We start from the raw sequence: 21,073 nt of genomic DNA, 5'->3' as shown, positions 1-21,073 counted from the left end.
CATTCCCCTCTCTCCCCATTTTGGCTCCCTCCTTCCTGGCCCTCCGCTCCAAGCCCGGCCTCGTCTCCTCTCGGCCCCCAGCTGCGTCCTCTTGGCTACTTCTCCGTTGCCTTTCCCCCTTCTCTGTGTGAGGCCCAGTCTCCCCCAACTCATCCCTGGCTCTTCGGGCCTGGCCGAGCGGGCCGCGGTGGGAAGGCGGGGATGGAAATCCCGAGCCGGGAGCTCAACCTCTTGGGTCCAAGTAGCGCCGGAAGAGGGGAGATGGGCCGAAGTAAGCCAGACCCTCTTAGTGATGACAGAGATGATCCCCGAGTTTCTAGAGCGGGGAACAGTGGACTCCGCAACGTCCCTCCCGAAAGGAAAGCGTAGTTGTTGCGGAAGACGACACAAAACCGGGTTGAATCCCCATTGTACGGAGAAGGAAACTCAGGCCCAGTGAAGTCAAGCGACTCGCCCAGATCCGGACCAGCCTCCGTCTCAGGATCCGAAAGGCCGGAGCTCCAAGAGAGAATGCTCCCCGTTAGGCGCCCGAGGGTCCAGGAGGCAGGGAGAGCTGCTCGCCGGGACGAGGGCCGAGTCCCGTCCGAGCTTCCCGGGACCACGAAAGCGGAGAAGCCCGCTCAGAGCCAAAGCGGAGCCCGTATCCGTGGGGCTCGCAAATCCGGAGAGATGGCTACCGCTCACGGGGGCCAAGAGGCCAGCAGCCAGCCCTCGGGATCTCTCGGCGTCAGTCGGGGGCCCAGGCTGGAGGCCGTCTCCTGGGGGGGAATTCTCAGGGCACTGGGTACCCGAAAATTCATTTATTCATTCATTCGATGGTATTTATTGAGCGCTTACTGTGTGCAGAGCACTGTACTAACTGCTTGGGAAGTCCAAGTTGGCAACATATAGAGCCGGTCCCTACCCGACAGCGGGCTCACGGTCTAGAAGGGGCTCACAGGCTAGAAAATGTCAGTGGCCCAAGGCCTCGGGGGGCATCCTTGGGATTCACACTCCAAAAGGGGCTGGAAAGGGCAGACCATAGGTCGAAAGGAAGTGGCACTCACCTCGGGATGATGGGCTTAGAGGTTTCCGGACCCCCTCTGCCCCCTGATGCGGGGGGTGGGACGGACCGTGGGCTCCCGTCTCCCGCCCCAGAGGGCGGCCCCTGGGAACCCGTGCCCCCTCCCCGGAGACTCTGCCCTTCCCCACCCTCCGGCCTTGAGCGGGGCGGCCTTGGAAGCGCCAAACTGGTCCAGCCGGTTCCGGTGGATGGCGAGAGGGGACGCGAGGCCGATCCCGGGATGCGCAGCCTGCCCCGTCCTCCGCCGGCCTGCCCCGTGAGCCGGCGCTCCCCTGCGTGGCGGCCTTCCCGGGGCCCAGCTGGCCCCTTCACCATGCGCTGCCCGTTGCTCCTGGGGCCACTGGCCCTCCTGCTGGGGCTGGGGCTGGGAAAGGTGGAGGCGCAGGCCTGTGATTCCAAGGAGCCGGAGAGGCTGCAGTTGTCCCAGGTGGGAGCGGGCCGCCAGTTGGTCCCCCGGTCCCGCATGCCCGGGGCCCTGGATCCCCTGTATAGCCTGGTGCAGCGATTCCTGGACATCGTCCAGCTAAATCCCTTCCCGGCCGGTGAGTGGGGCCCAGTGGGTCGGCGGCGGGGTGGCCAACGAGTCCCCGGTGGGAGGCCTCAGCTCCCTGCTAGCCCTGCTGGGTCGGGGTGAGGTGGAGGAGGAGGTTGGACGGGGGCATTCCCGGCTTTGGGAGAATCGGGAGAGGAGACTGGAAGGGCACCGGCTGTGGTGGGAACAGTCCCAGGACACTGGTCGGGAAGATGTGAAACGGCTGCGGCCTGGCCAGAGGATTCTCCCGTTCCTTCTCCATGGGCCTCGGGGACAGGCCGGCTCTCCCCTTCGCCCACAGCCTCCCTGTGGGAAGGAGGTCGGGACGGCCTCCCCAAACAAGCCGAAGGCTCTGGATTCTAATTCCGACGCCGCGTGACTTTGGGCAAGGCACTCGACCTCTCTCTAACTCGGTTCCCCCTTCCGCAAAACGGGGGTCGATTCCCATTCTCCCTCCGGCCTCGATTGCGAGCCCCGTGTGGTACCCGATCATCTCGCGTCGACTCCAGTGCCTCGTATAATATTTGGCACATTGTAAGCGCTTAACAAATGCCGCGTTTATGATCGTTATCGTCTCTATCCCAGCTCAGGAGGCAGCGGGATGATGCCTTCCATCCCCCCACATTGGGCCCCCTTCACTCCCTTCTCCCCCCCCCAGACCAGATGTTGCCAACTTGTACTTCCCAAGCGCTTAGTTCAGTGCTCTGCACACAGTAAGCGCTCAATAAATACGATTGAATGAATGAATGTCACGGGGGCCCTCAGAGAGCTGGTTGTCCTCTTCGAGACGAATAATAATAATAATGATGGCACTTATTAAGGTCTGGGATCGGGTGGTCCCACGGGGGGGCTCCCGGTCTTCACCCCCATTTTCCAGCTGAGGTCACTGAGGCCCGGAGAAGTGAAGCGACTTGTCCAAAGTCACACAGCTGGCGATCGGCGGAGCCGGGATTTGAACCCATGACCTCCGACTCCTCTTTCCGCTGAGCCACGCTGCTTCTCTGTCTGGAGGGAAGGGGCGCGGCCTTACCGCTTCAGTGCTTCCCGGGGTCACGGGAGGTACTATTGAGTCTCATTCCCGGTTCGGACCCGGGAATCTCGGCGCCGGAGGGCCCCGAGGAGCACGAGGACGCTCCTTCCGAAACACGGCTGTCTCTGGCAGGGTTGGTCCGGACGGCACTGAACGAACCGTCCTCCGTCCGGGCCTCGGAGGTGAGTTGCGGCCCAGGTGGGGTCGACGGGGTGGCGGGGAGGTGGCTCCTCCGGGCGATCGATCTGGGGCCTGGGGACCAGACCGGGCGCTCAGTACAGTGCTCCGCACTCAGTAAGCGCTCAAGAAAGGAGACTGAGTGAACCGAAAGGACGGCAACTCCGGAGAGAGTTGGGAGAGCGAAGCCGGAGGGAAGACTCGGGAGGCCGGGGCGGTCGACGACCCCGGCGAGGGGTCGGAAGGGCCCGGTGGGCGCCGTTTTCCCGGCCTTTTCCCCTACTCTCCCCCTCAGGTGGTCCGGTACGAGGCCGGATACGTGATGTGTGCCGTGGTCGCGGGGCTGTTCCTCGTGGCGGTGCCCACGGCGGGGCTCTGCTTCTGCTGCTGCCGCCGCCGCCGCCGCTGTGGAGGCCGCATTAAGGCGGAGCGGAAGTCCCTGGCCTGCCAGCGGGGCTGTCTCGTGGCCTGCGTGCTGCTCACGACCCTCGTCCTCCTGTGAGCACCGCGGTCGGGGGAGCGCCGGGGGGGCGGGCGGGGGTAGGATAGAAGGAAAAACCCCTCACCCCCTCGGCTTCAAGGGTGTCCATCACGTCCCCCCCTCCTACCTCACCTCCCTTCTCTCCTTCTCCGGCCCAGCCCGCACCCTCCGCTCCGCTGACCTCCTCGCTGGGCCTCGTTCCCGCCCGGCCCGGAATGCCCTCTCTCCCTCCGCACATCCGCCAAGCTCGCTCTCTTCCTCCCTTCAAAGCCCTCCTGAGAGCTCACCTCCTCCAGGAGGCCTTCCCGGATTGAGCCCCCTTCTTCCTCTCCTCCTCCCCATCCTCCCCCCACCTCCTTCCCCTCCCCACAGCACCTGTATATCTATTTGTACAGACTTATGACTCTATTTTACTTGTACATATTTACTTTCCCAAGCGCTTAGTCCAGTGCTCTGCACACAGTAAGCACTCAATAAATCCGATTGAATGAATGCATTTATTACTCTATTTTACTTGTACATATTTACTATCCCAAGCACTTAGTCCAGTGCTCTGCACTCAGTAAGCACTCAATAAGTCCAATTGAATGAATGAATTTATTACTCTATTTTACTTGTACATATTTACTATCCCAAGCGCTTAGTCCAGTGCTTTGCACGCAGTAAGCGCTCAATAAATCCGATTGAATGAATGAATGAATTTCTTACTCTATTTTACTTGTACATATTTACTATCCTGAGCGCTTAGTCCAGTGCTCTGCACACAGTAAGCGCTCCATAAATCCGATTGAATGAATGAATGAATGAATTTATTACTCTATTTTACCTGTACATATTTACTATCCCAATCGCTTAGTACAGTGCTCTGCACACAGTAACTGCTCAATAAATCCGATTGAATGAATGAATGAATGAATTTATTACTCTATTTTACTCGTACATATTTACTATCCCAAGCGCTTAGTCCAGTGCTCTGCACGCAGTAAGCGCTCAATAAATCTGAATGAAAGAATGAATTTATTTTTCATTCATTCAATCGTATTTATTGAGCGCTTACTGCGTGCAGAGCACTGGACTAAGCGCTTGGGAAGTCCAAGTTGGCAACCTATAGAGATGGTCCCTACCCAACAACGGGCTCACAGTCTAGAAGGGGGAGACAGAGAACAAAACAAAACATATTAACAAAATAAAATAAATAGAATAAATATGTACAAATAAAATAAATAAGTAGAGTAATAAATGTGTACAAATAAAATAAATAGAGGAATAAATCAGTACAAACATCTATACATATATACAGGTGCTGTGGGGAGGGGATGGGGAGACTTGTACTTCCCAAGCGCTTAGTCCGGTGCTCTGCACACAGTAAGCGCTCAACCAGCGCTTCGAACAGTGCTTTGCGCCTAACAAGCGCTCAATAAACGCCATCAAAAAAAAATAAATAAAGACGACTGATTGAATAAATGAATGAATGAAAGGGGAAGCAGGGTAGGAGGGGGTCCTAGGAGGCGGCCTCCTAGGATGGCCTCCATTCATTCATTCATTCAATCGTATTTATTGAGTGCTTACTTCATTCATTCAATCGTATTTATTGAGCGCTTCCTTCCTTCATTCATTCAATCGTATTTATTGAGCGCTTCCTTCCTTCATTCATTCAATCGTATTTATTGAGCGCTTCCTTCCTTCATTCATTCAGTCGTATTTATTGAGCGCTTACCGTGTGCAGAGCACTGGACTAAGCGCTCGGGAAGGACAAGTTGGCAACAGATAGAGGCGGTCTCTACCCAACAACGGGCTCCCAGTCTGTCTGTGTGCGGAGCACTGTACTAAGCACTTGGGAAGTACAAATCGGCCACATATAGAGACGGTCCCTACCCAACAACGGGCTCACAGTCTGTCTGTGTGCGGAGCACTGTACTAGACCCCACCAGGGAGTTCCCAGGCCGCTCCTGGCCCGGTCCGGGCCTCGATTTCCCCTTCCTTGACAGGGCGGGCGCGGTCTGCGCCTTGGTCACCAACCAGCGGACGCACGACGAGATGGAGCCCGGCCTCCGGGCCGTGCCGGCCACTCTGCGGGCCCTGGGGAGACTGGTCGCCCAAGTCCCCCAGGTGGGTGCTGCCCTCCCGAATTGGGGCCTGGCCTCCTCTCCTGGGGCCTAGGCCCGGTGGGAAGGGGGTCCCAAGGCGGGGGTCCAAGATGGGGGCCATCGGAGAGGAGGAGGAAGAGGAAGAGGAGTGGCCGGAGGGCCGGTGACCGGAGCCCCCCATGAATTTGTCGCCCCAGGACCTGGAGGCCGTGGCCCGCCAATTCCGGGTGCCCCAACGGAGGGTCCTGGCGGAGCTGGATGGTGAGTGCCCGGGCCCACTCCGAGCTGCCGGGATTAGGACCGCCGTCCGGGAGTCCCGGGATCCTGGGGGACCCGGATCCCACCCCCTGGGCATCCGCGCTGCCGAGTCAGAAGCAAGGCGGGAGAATAAGGATAATAATAATGATGATGATGACATTTATTAAGCGCACCCTTCTAGACCGGGAGCCCACTGTTGGGTAGGGACCGTCTCCGTGTGTTGCCAACTTGTACTTCCCAAGCGCTTTGTACGGTGCTCTGCACACAGTAAGCGCTCAATAAATACAATTGATGATGATAATAATAATGATGATGGCATTTATCAAGCGCTTACCATGTGCTACGTGCTGGGGAGGTTACAAGGTGATCTACCCTTCTAGACCGTGAGCCCACTGTTGGGTAGGGACCGTCTCCGTGTGTTGCCAACTTGTACTTCCAAAGCGCTTTGTACGGTGCTCTGCACACAGTAAGCGCTCAATAAATACAATTGATGATGATAATAATAATGATGATGGCATTTATCAAGCGCTTACCATGTGCTACGTGCTGGGGAGGTTACAAGGCGCTCTACCCTTCTAGACTGTGAGCCCACTGTTGGGTAGGGACCGTCTCCGTGTGTTGCCAACTTGTACTTCCCAAGCGCTTTGTACGGTGCTCTGCACACAGTAAGCGCTCAATAAATACAATTGATGATGATAATAATAATGATGATGGCATTTATCAAGCGCTTACCATGTGCTACGCGCTGGGGAGGTTACAAGGCGCTCTACCCTTCTAGACTGTGAGCCCACTGTTGGGTAGGGACCGTCTCCGTGTGTTGCCAACTTGTACTTCCCAAGCGCTTTGTACGGTGCTCTGCACACAGTAAGCGCTCAATAAATACAATTGATGATGATAATAATAATGATGATGGCATTTATCAAGCGCTTACCATGTGCTACGCGCTGGGGAGGTTACAAGGTGATCTACCCTTCTAGACCGTGAGCCCACTGTTGGGTAGGGACCGTCTCCGTGTGTTGCCAACTTGTACTTCCCAAGCGCTTTGTACGGTGCTCTGCACACAGTAAGCGCTCAATAAATACGATTGATGATGATGATGATAATAATAATAATGATGATGGCATTTATTAAGCGCTTACCATGTGCTACAGGCTGGGGAGGTTACAAGGTGCTCTACCCTTCTAGACTGTGAGCCCACTGTTGGGTAGGGACCGTCTCCATATGTTGCCAACTTATACTTCCCAAGCGCTTAGTACAGTGCTCTGCACACAATAAGCGCTCAATAAATACGATTGATGATGATGATGATGATAATAATAATGATGATGGCATTTATTAAGCGCTTACTACGTGCTATGCGCTGGGGAGGTTACAAGGTGATCTACCCTTCTAGACTGTGAGCCCACTGTTGGGTAGGGACCGTCTCCATGTGTTGCCAACTTGTACTTCCCAAGCGCTTAGTACAGTGCTCTGCACACAGTAAGCGCTCAATAAATAAGATTGATGATGATGATGATGATGATAATAATAATGATGATGGCATTTATTAAGCGCTTACTACGTGCTACGCGCTGGGGAGGTTACAAGGTGATCTACCCTTCTAGACTGTGAGCCCACTGTTGGGTAGGGACCGTCTCTATATGTTGCCAACTTGTCCTTCCCAAGCACTTAGTACAGTGCTTTGCACACTGTAAGCGCTCAATAAATACGATTGATTGATTGATCAGGTTGTCCCATGTGGGGCTCACAGTCTTAATCCCCATTTTCCAGATGAGGGAACTGAGGCACAGAGAAGCGAAGTGACTTGCCCAAAGTCACCCGGCTGACAATTGGCGGAGCCGGGGTTGTTTTTTTTTTTAATGGCATTTGTTAAGCGCTTACTATGTGCAAAGCACTGTTCTAAGCGCTGGGGGGGATACAAGGTGATCAGGTTGTCCCATGTGGGGCTCACAGTCGTCATCCCCATTTTACAGATGAGGGAACTGAGGCTCCCAGAAGTGACTTGCCCAAGGTCACACAGCGGACATGTGGCGGAGCCGGGATTCGAACCCACGACCTCTGACTCCAAAGCCCGGGCTCTTCTCCACTGAGCCACGCTCTCCGTCCGGGGCGCTGAGATCCTTAAATGTCTGACATGAGGCAGCGGGGCTCAATGGCCAGACTCCGGGCTTGGGAATCAGAGGTCGTGGGTTCGAATCCCGGCCTCCCCCCTCGTGTCTGCCGTGTGACCTTGGGCAAGCGCTTAACTTGGCAAAGCAGCGTGGCTCAGTGGAAAGAGCCCGGGCTTTGGAGTCAGAGGTCATGGGTTCGAATCCCCGCTCCGCCACTTGTCAGCTGGGTGACTTTGGGCAAGTCTCCGGGCCTCAGTTTCCTCATCTGGAAAATGGGGATGAAGGCTGTGAGCCCCTGCCGTGGGACCACCCGATCACCCTGGAACCTCCCCAGCGCTTAGAGCGGTGCCTGGCACATAGTAAGCGCTGAATAAATGCCACCATCTTCTCTGAGCCTCACTCGGGGATGAAGACTTGGGACAACGTGATCACCTTGTATCCCCCCCAGCGCTTCGAGCAGTGCTCTGCACAGAGTGAGCGCTTATTATTATTATTATTATTATTATTGAGGGACACCGGTGGGCTCCCAGCCCCCCGAGCTCGACGGAGGGAAAATGGAGGCCCAGTCCCAAGCGAACCCGGCTCCGGGCCTACCCACCCGGCTGCGGCCTGCGTAAGGAACAGAACCACCGGAACCTCCCTCCCTTTTCCCATTCCCAGATTTCGGAGAGAGCCTGGGGGCTAGTCTGCATGCCCAGTTCCGTGCCTCAGTCTACCGGGCGCTGGCCACCGTGCAGGCCACCGGCCAGGGTAAGTGGGGGCAGAGCGGGACACGTCGGGGCGGAGGCGGCGAAGAGATGGGTGGCACGGGAGGGCGGTGGGGTGAGTTCTTTCTCCGTACCCCCCTTTTTGGAGCTGCCTTCTCCCTCCCTTCTTCCCGTCGGATCCCAAAACTTCCAAGCCGCCCACCTCCGCCGGGAGCCAGCTCCCATCATGCTCCCATCCCTTCGTTTGCCCGCCAGTCAATCCATCCATCAGTGATATTTGTGGAGTGCTAATTGTGTGCAGAGCACTGGGAGAATGCAATGCACTCACCATGTCTTTATTAGTTCCTTTCTTTATAATAATAATAATAATGGCATTTATTAAGCGCTTACTATGTGCAAAGCACTGGGAGAATGCAATGCACTTACGATGTCTTTATTAGTTCCTTTCTTTATAATAATAATAATAATGGCATTTATTATGTACTTACTATGTGCAAAGCACTGGGAGAATGCAATGCACTTATGATGTCTTTATTAGTTCCTTTCTTGTTTATAATAATAATAGTAATGGCATTTGTTAAGCGCTTACTATGTGCAAAGCACTGGGAGAATGCAATGCACTTGTGATGTCTTTATTAGTTCCTTTCTTGTTTATAATAATAATAATAGTGGCATTTATTAAGTGCTTACTATGTGCAAAGTACTGGGAGAATGCAATGCACTTACCATGTCTTTATTAGTTCCTTTCTTGTTTATAATAATAATAATAATGGCATTTATAAAGCACTTCCTATGTGCAAAGCACTGGGAGAATGCAATGCACTTACGATGTCTTTATTAGTTCCTTTCTTTATAATAATAATAATAATAATGGCATTTATTAAGCGCTTACTATGTGCAAAGCACTGGGAGAATGCAATGCACTTATGATGTCTTTATTAGTTCCTTTCTTGTTTATAATAATAATAGTAGTGGCATTTGTTAAGCGCTTACTATGTGCAAAGCACTGGGAGAATGCAATGCACTTGTGATGTCTTTATTAGTTCCTTTCTTTATAATAATAATAATAATAATGGCATTTATTATGTGCTTACTATGTGCAAAGCACTGGGAGAATGCAATGCACTTACGATGTCTTTATTAGTTCCTTTCTTCTTTATAATAATAATGGCATTTGTTAAGCGCTTCCTATGTGCAAAGCACTGGGAGAATGCAATGCACTTATGATGTCTTTATTAGTTCCTTTCTTGTTTATAATAATAATAATAATGGCATTTGTTAAGCGCTTACTATGTGCAAAGCACTGGGAGAATGCAATGCACTTATGATGTCTTTATTAGTTCCTTTCTTGTTTATAATAATAATAATAATAATGGCATTTATAAAGCGCTTCCTATGTGCAAAGCACTGGGAGAATGCAATGCACTTATGATGTCTTTATTAGTTCCTTTCTTTATAATAATAATAATAATAATGGCATTTATTAAGCGCTTACTACGTGCAAAGCACTGGGAGAATGCAGTGCACTTATGATGTCTTTATTAGTTCCTTTCTCGTTTACAATAATAATAATAATGGCATTTATTAAGCGCTTACTATGTGCAAGGCACTGGGAGAATGTAATGCACTTACGATGTCTTTATTAGTTCCTTTCTTGTTTATAATAACAATAATAATGGCATTTATTAAGCGCTTACTATGTGCAGAGCACTGTTCTAAGCGCTGGGGAGGTTACAAGGCGAACAGGTTGTCCCGTGTGGGGCTCACAGTCTTCATCCCCATTTTACAGATGAGGTCACTGAGGCCCAGAGAAGTGAAGCGATGTGCCCAAAGTCACACAGCTGGCAGAGCCGGGATTTGAACCCTTGACCTCTGACTCCAAAGCCTGGGCTCTTTCCACGGAGCCACGCTGTAAGCTGTAGTGCTTAGAATGGTGCTTTGCACATAGTAAGCGCTTAATAAATGCTATTATTATTATTATTATTATTATTATTATTATTATTATTATTATTTATGTCTTTACTCCCATTCTCACTATGTAATGGCCATCTCTGTCTGGAAGATTCCTCCAGGGCAGGGACTACATCCCTAATTTTTAATGAAGTTTCTAGGCACCTAGTACGATCCTCTGTCCAGAGTAGGTACTCCATGCAGTGATCTCCTTGCGGAAGGCGCTCAGTACAGTGCTCTACCCACAGTGAGCACTCAGCAAAGTGGTCGGCATAGAGTAGGTGCTCAGTACGGTGCCCTGCACCCAGGAGGTGTTGTATACAGTGGTCTGCCCGGAGTAGGTGCTCATTACAGTGGTCTGCACACTATAGTTGTTCAGTACAGTGGTCTGCCAAGAGTAGGTGCTCAGCGCAGTCGTCCGCACACTATAGGTGTTCAGTACAGTGGTCTGCCCAGGGTAGGTGCTCAGTACAGTGGTCTGCACACTATAGGTGTTCAGTAAAGTGGTCTGCCCAGAGTAGGTGCTCAGCGCAGTCATCCGCAAACTATAGGTGTTCAGTACAGTGGTCTGCCCAGGGTAGGTGCCCAGTACAGTGGTCTGCCCATGGTAGGTGCCCAGTACAGTGGTCTGCACACTATAGGTGTTCAATACAGTGGTCTGCCCAGGGTAGGTGCTCAGTACAGTGGTCTGCACTCTATAGGTGTTCAGTTCAGTGGTCTGCCCAGGGTAGGTGCTCAGTACAGTGGTCTGCACACTATAGGTGTTCAGTACAGTGGTCTGCCCAGAGTAGGTGCTCAGTACAGTGGTCTGCACACTATAGGTGTTCAGTTCAGTGGTCTGCCCAGAGTAGGTGCTCAGTACAGTGGTCTGCACACTATAGGTGTTCAGTACAGTGGTCTCTGCCCAGAGTAGGTGCTCAGCGCAGTCGTCCGTGCACTATAGGTGTTCAGTACAGTGGTCTGCCCAGGGTAGGTGCTCAGTACAGTGGTCTGCACACAGTAAGAGCTCTGCAAACAGTAGGCACTCAGTAAATAGCTATAAACAGCTAGTGCTCAGTGGGCAAATCACAGCGTGGCTCAGTGGAAAGAGCCCGGGCTCGGGAGTCAGAAGTCGTGGGTTTGAATCCCGACTCCACCAATTGTCAGCTGTGTGACTTTGGGCAAGTCACTTCACTTCTCTGGGCCTCAGTTCCCTCATCCGGAAAACGGGGACGAAGACTGCGAGCCCCATGCCTGATCTCCTTGTATCCCTGGAAAATGGGAATTCATCTGGAAATCGGGAACTTACATCTGTAAAATGCGAAGTAGAGAGGCAGCGTGGCTCGGCGGAAAGATTCAGAGGTCCGGGGTTCGAATCCCGGCTCCGCCAACTGTCAGTTGTGTGACTTTGGGCAAGTCACTTCACTTCTCTGGGCCTCAGTGACCTCATCTGGAAAATAGGGATGAAGACTGTGAGCCCCCCGTGGGACCACCTGATCACCTTGTAACCTCCCCGGCGCTTAGAACAGTGCTTTGCACATAGTAAGCACTTAATAAATGCCATTATTATTATTATTCTCTGGGCCTCAGCTCTCTCATCTGGAAAATGGGGATGAAGACTGTGAGCCCCCCCGTGGGACAACCTGATCACCTTGTAACCTCCCCAGCGCTTAGAACGGTGCTTTGCACGTAGTAAGCGCTTAATAAATGCCATCATTATTATTATTATTATTATTAACTGGGCCTCAGTCACCTCATCTGTCAAATGGGGATGAAAACCGTGAGCCCCCCGTGGGACAACCTGATCACCTAGTAACCTCCCCAGCGCTTAGAACAGTGCTTTGCACATAGTAAGCGCTTAATAAATGCCATCATCATTATTATTATTATTCTCTGGGCCTCAGTTCCTCATCTGTAAACTGGGGATGAAGACTGTGAGCCCCTCGTGGAACCACCTGACCACCTTGTAACCTCCCCAGCGCTTAGAACAGTGCTTAGCACATAGTAAGCACTTAATAAATGCCATTATTATTATTATTATTATTATTATTATTATTATTATTATTATTATTATTCTCTGGGCCTCAGTTCCTCATCTGTAAACTGGGGATGAAGACTGTGAGCCCCCCGTGGGACAACCTGACCACCTTGTAACCTCCCCAGCGCTTAGAACAGTGCTTTGCACATAGTAAGCGCTTAATAAATGCCATCGTCATCATTATTATTATTCTCTGGGCCTCAGTTCCCTCATCTGTAAACTGGGGATGCAGACTGTGCTTTGCACATAGTAAGCGCTTAATAAATGCCATCATTATTCTCTGGGCCTCAGTTCCCTCATCTGTAAACTGGGGATGCAGACTGTGCTTTGCACGTAGTAAGCGCTTAATAAATGCCATCATTATCATTATGAATTAAGACTGTGAGCCCCAGGTGGGACAGGGATGGTGACCCACCTGACTGTCTTGTATCTGTGCCGGTGCTCAGTACACTGTCCATCGCCTCGCGCCCTCCCACCTCACCTCCCTTCTCTCCTTCTCCGGCCTAGGCCTCGTCCTCGCCCGTCCCGCCGTCGACCCCCGGCCCGCATCCTCCCCCCGCACATTCATTCATTCAATCGTATTTATTGAGCGCTTACTGGGTGCAGAGCACTGGACTAAGCGCTTGGGAAGTACAAGTTGGCAACATATTCATTCACTGCTGACCTGTCCTCCCCAAGCGCTTAGTCCAGTGCTCTGCACCCAGTAAGCGCTCAATAAATGCGATTGACTCTATCTGTTCCCAACTTGTCCTCCCCAAGCGCTTAGTCCAGTGCTCTGCACACAGTAAGCACTCAATAAATACGATTGACTCTATCTGTTGCCGACTTGTCCTCCCCAAGCGCTTAGTCCAGTGCTCCGCACACAGTAAGCGCTCAATAAATACGATTGAATGAATGAATGAATTGTTCTACCTAGAGAAGCAGCGTGGCTCAGTAGAAAAATCCCAGGCTTGGGAGTCCGAGGTCACGGGTTCCAATTCCGGCTCTGCCGCCTTGTCAGCTGGGTGACTTCGGGCGAGTCACTTTGCTTCTCTGGGCCTCATCTGGAAAATGGGGATGAAGACTGCGGGCCCCCCGTGGGACAACCTGATCACCTTCTATCCTCCCCATAACATTATTATTATTATTATTATTATTATTATTATTATTACTATTATTATTACTACAAGGTGATCGCGCTGTCCCACGCGGGGCCCACAGCCTTCAGCCCCACTGGACAGGCGAGGTCACCGAGGCCCAGGGAAGCGACGTGACGAGCCCCGGCTCACACAGCGGGCAAGTCGGGATCGGAATCCACCACCGCTTAACTTGTCCTTCCCAAGCGCTGAGTCCAGTGCTCTGCACACAGTAAGCGCTCAATAAGTACGATTGATTGATTGATCGACTGATTGACGCCACTGGGCCCCGCCGCTTCTCTCGGTCGGCCTCAGCTGCCCTCACCCCGCTCGCCTAGGCCTCTCCCGGCCTGCCGCCGGTCAACGGTGGGTGGCCAACTTGTAGCTCCCAAGGGCCGCGTGCGGAGCACGCGGCAAGCGCTCAGTAAATAGGATCGGACGGCCGAGCCGGTCCAGTTCCGCGGCCCGCTGGCCCCCCCAGGGTCCAGCCGAGCCCCCCGTTTCAGCCCTGCAGGTCTCCCTGCGGCACCTCCGGGCCCTGAACGCCACGAGCGGCTCGGGGAGAGGCCAACAAGTAGCCCTGGAGTCGGCCCTCGGCCAACGCCGGGCCCACCTGCTCGCCCTGCTCCGCGAAGCGCGATGTTCGGGGTGCCACGAGGCGCTGCCCCTGGCCCGCGGCCTGGAGCTGGGGGCCAACTTCAGCCAGGTGGGTGCCCGGATATACGTTTATTCTCATTTATTACTCGATTTATCGCATCTGTACGTGATTATTCTATTTATTTCATCTTGCCCACGTGTTCGGTTTTGCCGTCCGTCTGGGCTGTGAGCCCGCTGTTGGGGAGGGACCGTCTCTATGTGTTGCCAACTTGTAATAATAATATAATAATAATAATAATAATAATAATAACTAAGCGGTTAGCACTGTACTAATTTCATTCATTACTAATTCATTCATTACTACCACTACTAATTATAATAATATATTATAATTATAAAATGTTTATTATATTATATAATTAAATACTATATGTAAATATAGCATAGTATATTATAATGCATAATAATTATATAATGATAATCACTATATACTATATATAACATATCACATAATTATAATATTTCAATAAATTAATATATTAATATGTAATATGAAATATAATGTAATATGATATTTAAAAATTAATATGTCCGATTAATTAATAACATGTATTATATAATTATTATAATATCATTATAATATATTATAATGATATAATAATAATAATAATTATTAGTAGTAGTAGTAATGAATGAATTGGTAACGAATGAAATTAGTACAGTGCTAAGCACTTAGTACAGTGCTCAGCACACAGTAAGCGCTCAATAAATACGATTGATTGATTAATAATGATAAGATTTATTAAGCGCTTACTATTTCATTTGTACATAATTATTCTATTTATTTCATCTTGCCCACGTGTTCGGTTTTGCCGTCCGTCTGGGCTGTGAGCCCGCTGTTGGGGAGGGACCGTCTCTATGTGTTGCCAACTTTTGTAATAATAATAATATTATAATAATAATAATAACTAAGCGCTTAGCACTGTACTAATTTCATTCATTACTAATTCATTCATTACTACTACTACCACTACTACTACTAATAATTATAATTATTGTTATAATTATTATTATTAGTAGTAGTAGTAATTCATTCATTATTATTATTATATAATTATTATTAGTAGTAGTAGTGAATGAATTAGTAATGAATGAAATTAGTACAGTGCTAAGCGCTTAGTTATTATTATATAATAACTAATGAATGAATTTCATTCATTACTAATTCATTCATTACTACTACTACTACTACTAATAATAATAATATTCATACATTAATATAATAATTATCATGATATTTATAATATTTATAATTACAATATAATAATTATATTTCTAATTATACTATGATTACTAGTAGTAGTGATACTAGTAATATTACTAGTAGTACTAGTAGTAATGAATGAATTAGTAATGAATGAAATTAGTACAGTGCTAAGCACTTAGTACAGTGCTCGGCACACAGTAAGCGCTCAATAAATACGATTGATTGATTAATAATGATAACATTTATTAAGCGCTTACTATTTCATTTGTACATAATTATTCTATTTATTTCATCTTGCCAACGTGTTTGGTTTTGCCGTCCGCCTGCCCCTTCTAGACTGTGAGCCCGCTGTTGGGGAGGGACCGTCTCTATGTGTTGCCGACTTGTAATAATAATAATTATTAGTAGTAGTAGTAATAACTTGTACTTCCCAAGCGCTTAGTACAGTGCTCTGCACACAGTAAGCGCTCAATAAATGCGATTGATTGATTGATTGATTAGTAATGAATGAATTAGTAATGAATGAAATTAGTGCAGTGCTAAGCGCTTAGAACAGTGTTAAGTGCTTAGCACAGTGCTCTGCACACAGTGAGTGCTCAATAAATACGATTGATTGATTGATTGATTAGTAATGAATGAATTAGTAATGAATGAAATTAGTACAGTGCTAAGCGCTTAGTACAGTGCTCTGCACACAGTAAGCGCTCAATAAATATGATTGATTGATTAATTAGTAATGAATGAATTAGTAATGAATGAAATTAGTACAGTGCTAAGCGCTTAGTACAGTGCTAAGCACTTAGTACAGTGCTCTGCACACAGTAAGCGCTCAATAAATACGATTGATTGATTAGTAATGAATGAATTAGTAATGAATGAAATTAGTACAGTGCTAAGCGCTTAGTACAGTGCTAAGTGCTTAGTACAGTGCTCTGCACACAGTAAGCGCTCAATAAATGCGATTGATTGGTAATGAATGAATTAGTAATGAATGAAATTAGTACAGTGCTAAGCACTTAGTACAGTGCTAAGTGCTTAGTACAGTGCTCTGCACACAGTAAGCGCTCAATAAATACGATTGATTGGTAATGAATGTATTAGTAATGAATGAAATTAGTACAGTGCCAAGCGCTTAGTCCAGTGCTCTGCACACAGTAAGCGCTCAATAAATACGATTGATTGATTGATTAATAATGATATCATTTATTAAGTGCTTACTATGTGCAAAGCACTGTTCTAAGCGCTGGGGAGGTTATGACATGTAACCCGAAGTGTAGTTCCCAGGCGCTTAGTCCAGTGCTCTGCACACAGTGAGCGCTCAATAAATACGATGGAATGAATGAATGGGGGGCAGAGCACTGGGGGCCCGACTTCTCCCGCTCCCGACCGCCGGCGTGTCGGGGTGGGAATGACCGGGTGGCACTGGGGAGCTGGCGGGAAGGGCCGGGAGAATCAATCAATCAATCGATCGTATTTATTGAGCGCTTACTGTGTGCAGAGCACTGTACTAAGCGCTTGGGAAGTCCAAGTTGGCAACATATAGAGACGGTCCCTACCCAACAGTGGGCTCCCAGTCTAGAAGACTGTGAGTCTAGAAGACAGATGAGGAAACTGAGGCACAGAGAAATTAAGTGACTTGCCCAACATCTTGCCCAACTTTCCAAGCACTCAGTACAGTGCTCTGCACACAGTCAGCGCTCAGTAAATACGACTGAACGAATGAGTGACGGTATTGATGCCTGTCTACTTGTTTGGTTTTGCCGTCTGTCTCCCCCTTCTAGGCCCGGAGCCCGTTGTTGGGTAGGGACCGTCTCTATCTGTTGCCGACTTGTCCTTCCCGAGCACTTAGTACAGTGCTCTGCACACAGTAAGCGCTCAATAAATACGATTGGATGAACGCGCGATGGTATTGACGCCTGTCTCCTTCTGCTTTGTCATCTGACTCCCCCTTCTAGACCGGGAGCCCGTTGTTGGGTAGGGACCGTCTCTATCTGTTGCCAACTTGTACTTCCCAAGCGCTTAGTACAGTGCTCTGCACACAGTAAGCGCTCAATAAATACGATTGGATGAACGCGCGATGGTATTGACGCCTGTCTCCTTCTGCTTTGTCGTCCGGCTCCCCCTTCTAGACTGGGAGCCCGTTGTTGGGTAGGGACCGTCTCTATCTGCTGGCGACTTGTCCTTCCCAAGCGCTTAGTACAGTGCTCTGCACACAGTAAGCGCTCAATAAATACGATTGGATGAACGCGCGATGGTATTGACGCCTGTCTCCTTCTGCTTTGCCGTCCGGCTCCCCCTTCTAGACCGGGAGCCCGTTGGTGGGTAGGGACCGTCTCTATCTGTTGTCCTTCCCAAGCGCTTAGTACAGCGCTCTGCACACAGTAAGCGCTCAGTAAATACGACTGACTGACTGAATGAATGAATGGATGGATGGATGGATGGATGAATTCCCACCCATCCCCTGCATCCTTGGCCAGGGCCGATGGACGACCAGGCCTGTTTTCGATCCGTCTCCGGGCCTACTTATTGGATTCCCCCTTCCTCGGGGGGGTCCCTTCCCCTTCGCCGCCCAGCTGGCTTCCCACCCCTCTTCGCCCGCAGATGCCGTCTGTAGAGGACGTCCTGCGGCACCTGATGGACGTCCCCGAGGCCAACTTCACCAGCCTGGTCCTGGAGGTGCGTGACCCCCGCCAGCCTCCCGCGTGCTTCTTTGATGACCTGTATCAATCAATCAATCAATCAATCAATCAATCAATCGTATTGATTGAGCGCTTACTGTGTGCAGAGCACTGGACTAAGCGCTTGGGAAGTCCAAGTTGGCAACATCTAGAGACGGTCCCTACCCAACAGTGGGCTCACGGTCTAAAAGGGGGATCTCTCCCAGCGCTTAGTACAGTGCCCAGCACATAACAAGTGATCAGCGCTCAGAACGCTGCTTTGCATTCATTCATTCAATTGTATTTATTGAGCGCTTACTGTGTGCGGAGCACTGCACTAAACGCTTGGGAAGTCCACGTTTGCAACGTATAGAGACGGTCCCTACCCAACAGCGGGCTCACGGTCTAAAAGATAATGGCATTTATTAAGCGCTTACTGTGTGCAGAGCACTGTACTAAGCGCTTGGGAAGTACATATTTGCAACATATAGAGACAGTCCCTACCCAACAGCGGGCTCACGGTCTAGAAGATAATGGCATTTATTAAGCGCTTACTGTGTGCAGAGCACTGTACTAAGCGCTTGGGAAGTCCACGTTTGCAAAGTATAGAGACGGTCCCTACCCAACAGCGGGCACACGGTCTAGAAGATAATGGCATTTTATTAAGCGCTTACTGTGTGCAGAGCACTGTACTAAGCGCTTGGGAAGTACATGCTTGCAACATATAAAGACAGTCCGTACCCAACAGCGGGCTCACGGTCTAGAAGATAATGGCATTTATTAAGCGCTTACTGTGTGCAGAGCACTGGACTAAGCGCTTGGGTCTAAAAGATAATGGCATTTATTAAGCGCTTACTATGTGCAGAGCACTGCTCTAAGCGCTGGGGAGGTTACAAGGTGATCAGGTTGTCCCACGGGGGGCTTACAGGCTTCATCCCCATTTTCCAGATGAGGTCACTGAGGCCCGGAGAAGTGAAGTGACTTGCCCAAAGTCACCCAGCTGACAAGTGGTGGAGCCGGGATTTGAACCCCTGACCTCAGACTCCAAAGCCCGGGCTCTTTCCACTGAGCCATGCTGCTCCTCACATAGAAAGCACTTAATAAATGCCATTATTATTATTATTTCTGGACTGTGAGCCCACTGTCGGGTAGGGACCGTCTCTATATGTTGCCGACTTGTCCTTCCCAAGCGCTTAGTCCAGTGCTCTGCACACAGTAAGTGCTCAAATACGATTGAATGAATGAATGATCTGTATCTCTCCCAGCACTTAGTACAGTGCCCGGCACATAATAAGTGCATAGCTGACACCATTCAGCGCTTAGAACAGTGCTTTGCACATAGTAAGCGCTTAATAAATGCCATTATTATTATTATTATTTCTGGACTGTGAGCCCACTGTCGGGTAGGGACCATCTCTATATGTTGCCGACTTGTCCTTCCCAAGCGCTTAGTACAGTGCTCTGCACACAGTAAGCTCTCAATAAATACGATTGATTGAATGAATGAATGATCTGTATCTCTCCCAGCACTCAGTACAGTGCCCGGCACATAATAAGTGCGTAGCTGACACCATTCAGCGCTTAGAACGGTGCTTTGCACATAGTAAGTGCTTAATAAATGCCATTATTATTATTATTATTTCTGGACTGTGAGCCCACTGTTGGGTAGGGACTGTCTCTATATGTTGCCGACTTGTCCTTCCCAAGCGCTTAGTACAGTGCTCTGCACACAGTAAGCGCTCAATAAATACGATTGATTGAATGAATGAATGATCTGTATCTCTCCCAGCACTTAGTACAGTGCCCGGCACATAATAAGTGTGTAGCTGACACCATTCAGCGCTTAGAACAGTGCTTTGCACATACTAAGCACTTAATAAATGCCATTATTATTATTATTATTAATAATAATAATAATAAGCATCTGTGAGGTCACCCCTGAAGTTCCCCGAGTTCCTCTGAACCCTACCACTCCCCTTCCCCAAATTCCACCCTCTAGTTGGGGGACACACAGTCCCTCTTAATAATAATAATGATGGCATTTATTAAGCGCTTACTATGTGCAGAGCACTGTTCTAAGCGCCAGGGAGGCTGTGAGGAGATCCGGTTGTCCCACGGGGGGCTCCCAGTCTTCACCCCCGTTTTACAGATGGGAGAACTGAGGCCCAGAGAAGTAAAGTGATTTGCTCAAAGTCCCACAGCTGACAATAATAATAATAATAATAATAATGATGGCATTTATTAAGTGCTTACTATGTGCAGAGCACTGTTCTAAGCGCTGGGGAGGTTACGAGGCGATCCGGTTGTCCCACGGGGAGCTCCCAGTCTTCATCCCCGTTTTACAGATGAGGGAACTGAGGCCCAGAGAAGTGAAGTGACTTGCCCAAAGTCCCACAGCTGACAATAATAATAATAATAATAATGATATTTGTTAAGCGCTTACTATGTGCAAAGCACTGTTCTAAGCGCTGGGGAGGTTCCAAGGTGAGAAGCAGCGTGGTTCAGTGGAAAGAGTGCAGGCTTGGGAGTCAGAGGTCATGGGTTTGAATCCCGACTCTGCCACTTATCAGCTGTGTGACTTTGGGCAAGTCACTTCACTTCTCTGTGCCTCAGTTACCTCATCTGTAAAATGGGGATGAAGACTGTGAGGCCCATGTGGGCCAACCTGATCACCTTGTATCTCCCCCAGCGCTTAGAACAGTGCTTGGCACATAGTAAGCACCTAACAAATACCAAAATTATTATTATTAAGGTGATCAGGTTGTCCCAAGGGGGGCTCCCAGTCTTCACCCCCATTTTCCAGATGAGGGAACTGAGGCCCAGAGAAGTGACTTTTAATAATAATAATAATAATAATAATGGCATTTATTAAGCGCTTACTTTGTGCAAAGCCCTGTTCTAAGCACCGGGGAGGTTCCAAAGTGATCAGGTTGTCCCACGGTGGGGGCTCACACTTTTAATCCCCATTTTCCAGATGAGGGAACTGAGGCCCAGAGAAGTGACTTAATAATAATAATAATGGCA

At 49.5% G+C, this 21,073-nt stretch overlaps 1 protein-coding gene across 1 annotated transcript in view; it reads left to right on the top strand.

The window, feature by feature from the left end:
- Window positions 1-1,376: 1,376 nt before the first annotated feature.
- Window positions 1,377-21,073, top strand: part of PROM2 (prominin 2) — a 61,006-nt gene continuing 41,309 nt past the window's right edge. Inside the window, exons 1-8 of the mRNA XM_038759568.1 lie at window positions 1,377-1,605; window positions 2,758-2,807; window positions 3,098-3,300; window positions 5,272-5,392; window positions 5,568-5,631; window positions 8,400-8,489; window positions 14,035-14,234; window positions 17,994-18,068. Of these exons, the coding sequence (XP_038615496.1) occupies window positions 1,377-1,605; window positions 2,758-2,807; window positions 3,098-3,300; window positions 5,272-5,392; window positions 5,568-5,631; window positions 8,400-8,489; window positions 14,035-14,234; window positions 17,994-18,068 (1,032 nt within the window). The remainder of the gene's footprint in view (window positions 1,606-2,757; window positions 2,808-3,097; window positions 3,301-5,271; window positions 5,393-5,567; window positions 5,632-8,399; window positions 8,490-14,034; window positions 14,235-17,993; window positions 18,069-21,073) is intronic.

The sequence above is a fragment of the Tachyglossus aculeatus genome, chromosome 17, assembly GCF_015852505.1.
Source record: "Tachyglossus aculeatus isolate mTacAcu1 chromosome 17, mTacAcu1.pri, whole genome shotgun sequence".
Taxonomy (NCBI): Eukaryota; Metazoa; Chordata; class Mammalia; order Monotremata; family Tachyglossidae; genus Tachyglossus; species Tachyglossus aculeatus.
Note: the sequence above shows the minus strand (reverse complement) of the source record. Positions and strands in the feature narration are given on the sequence as shown.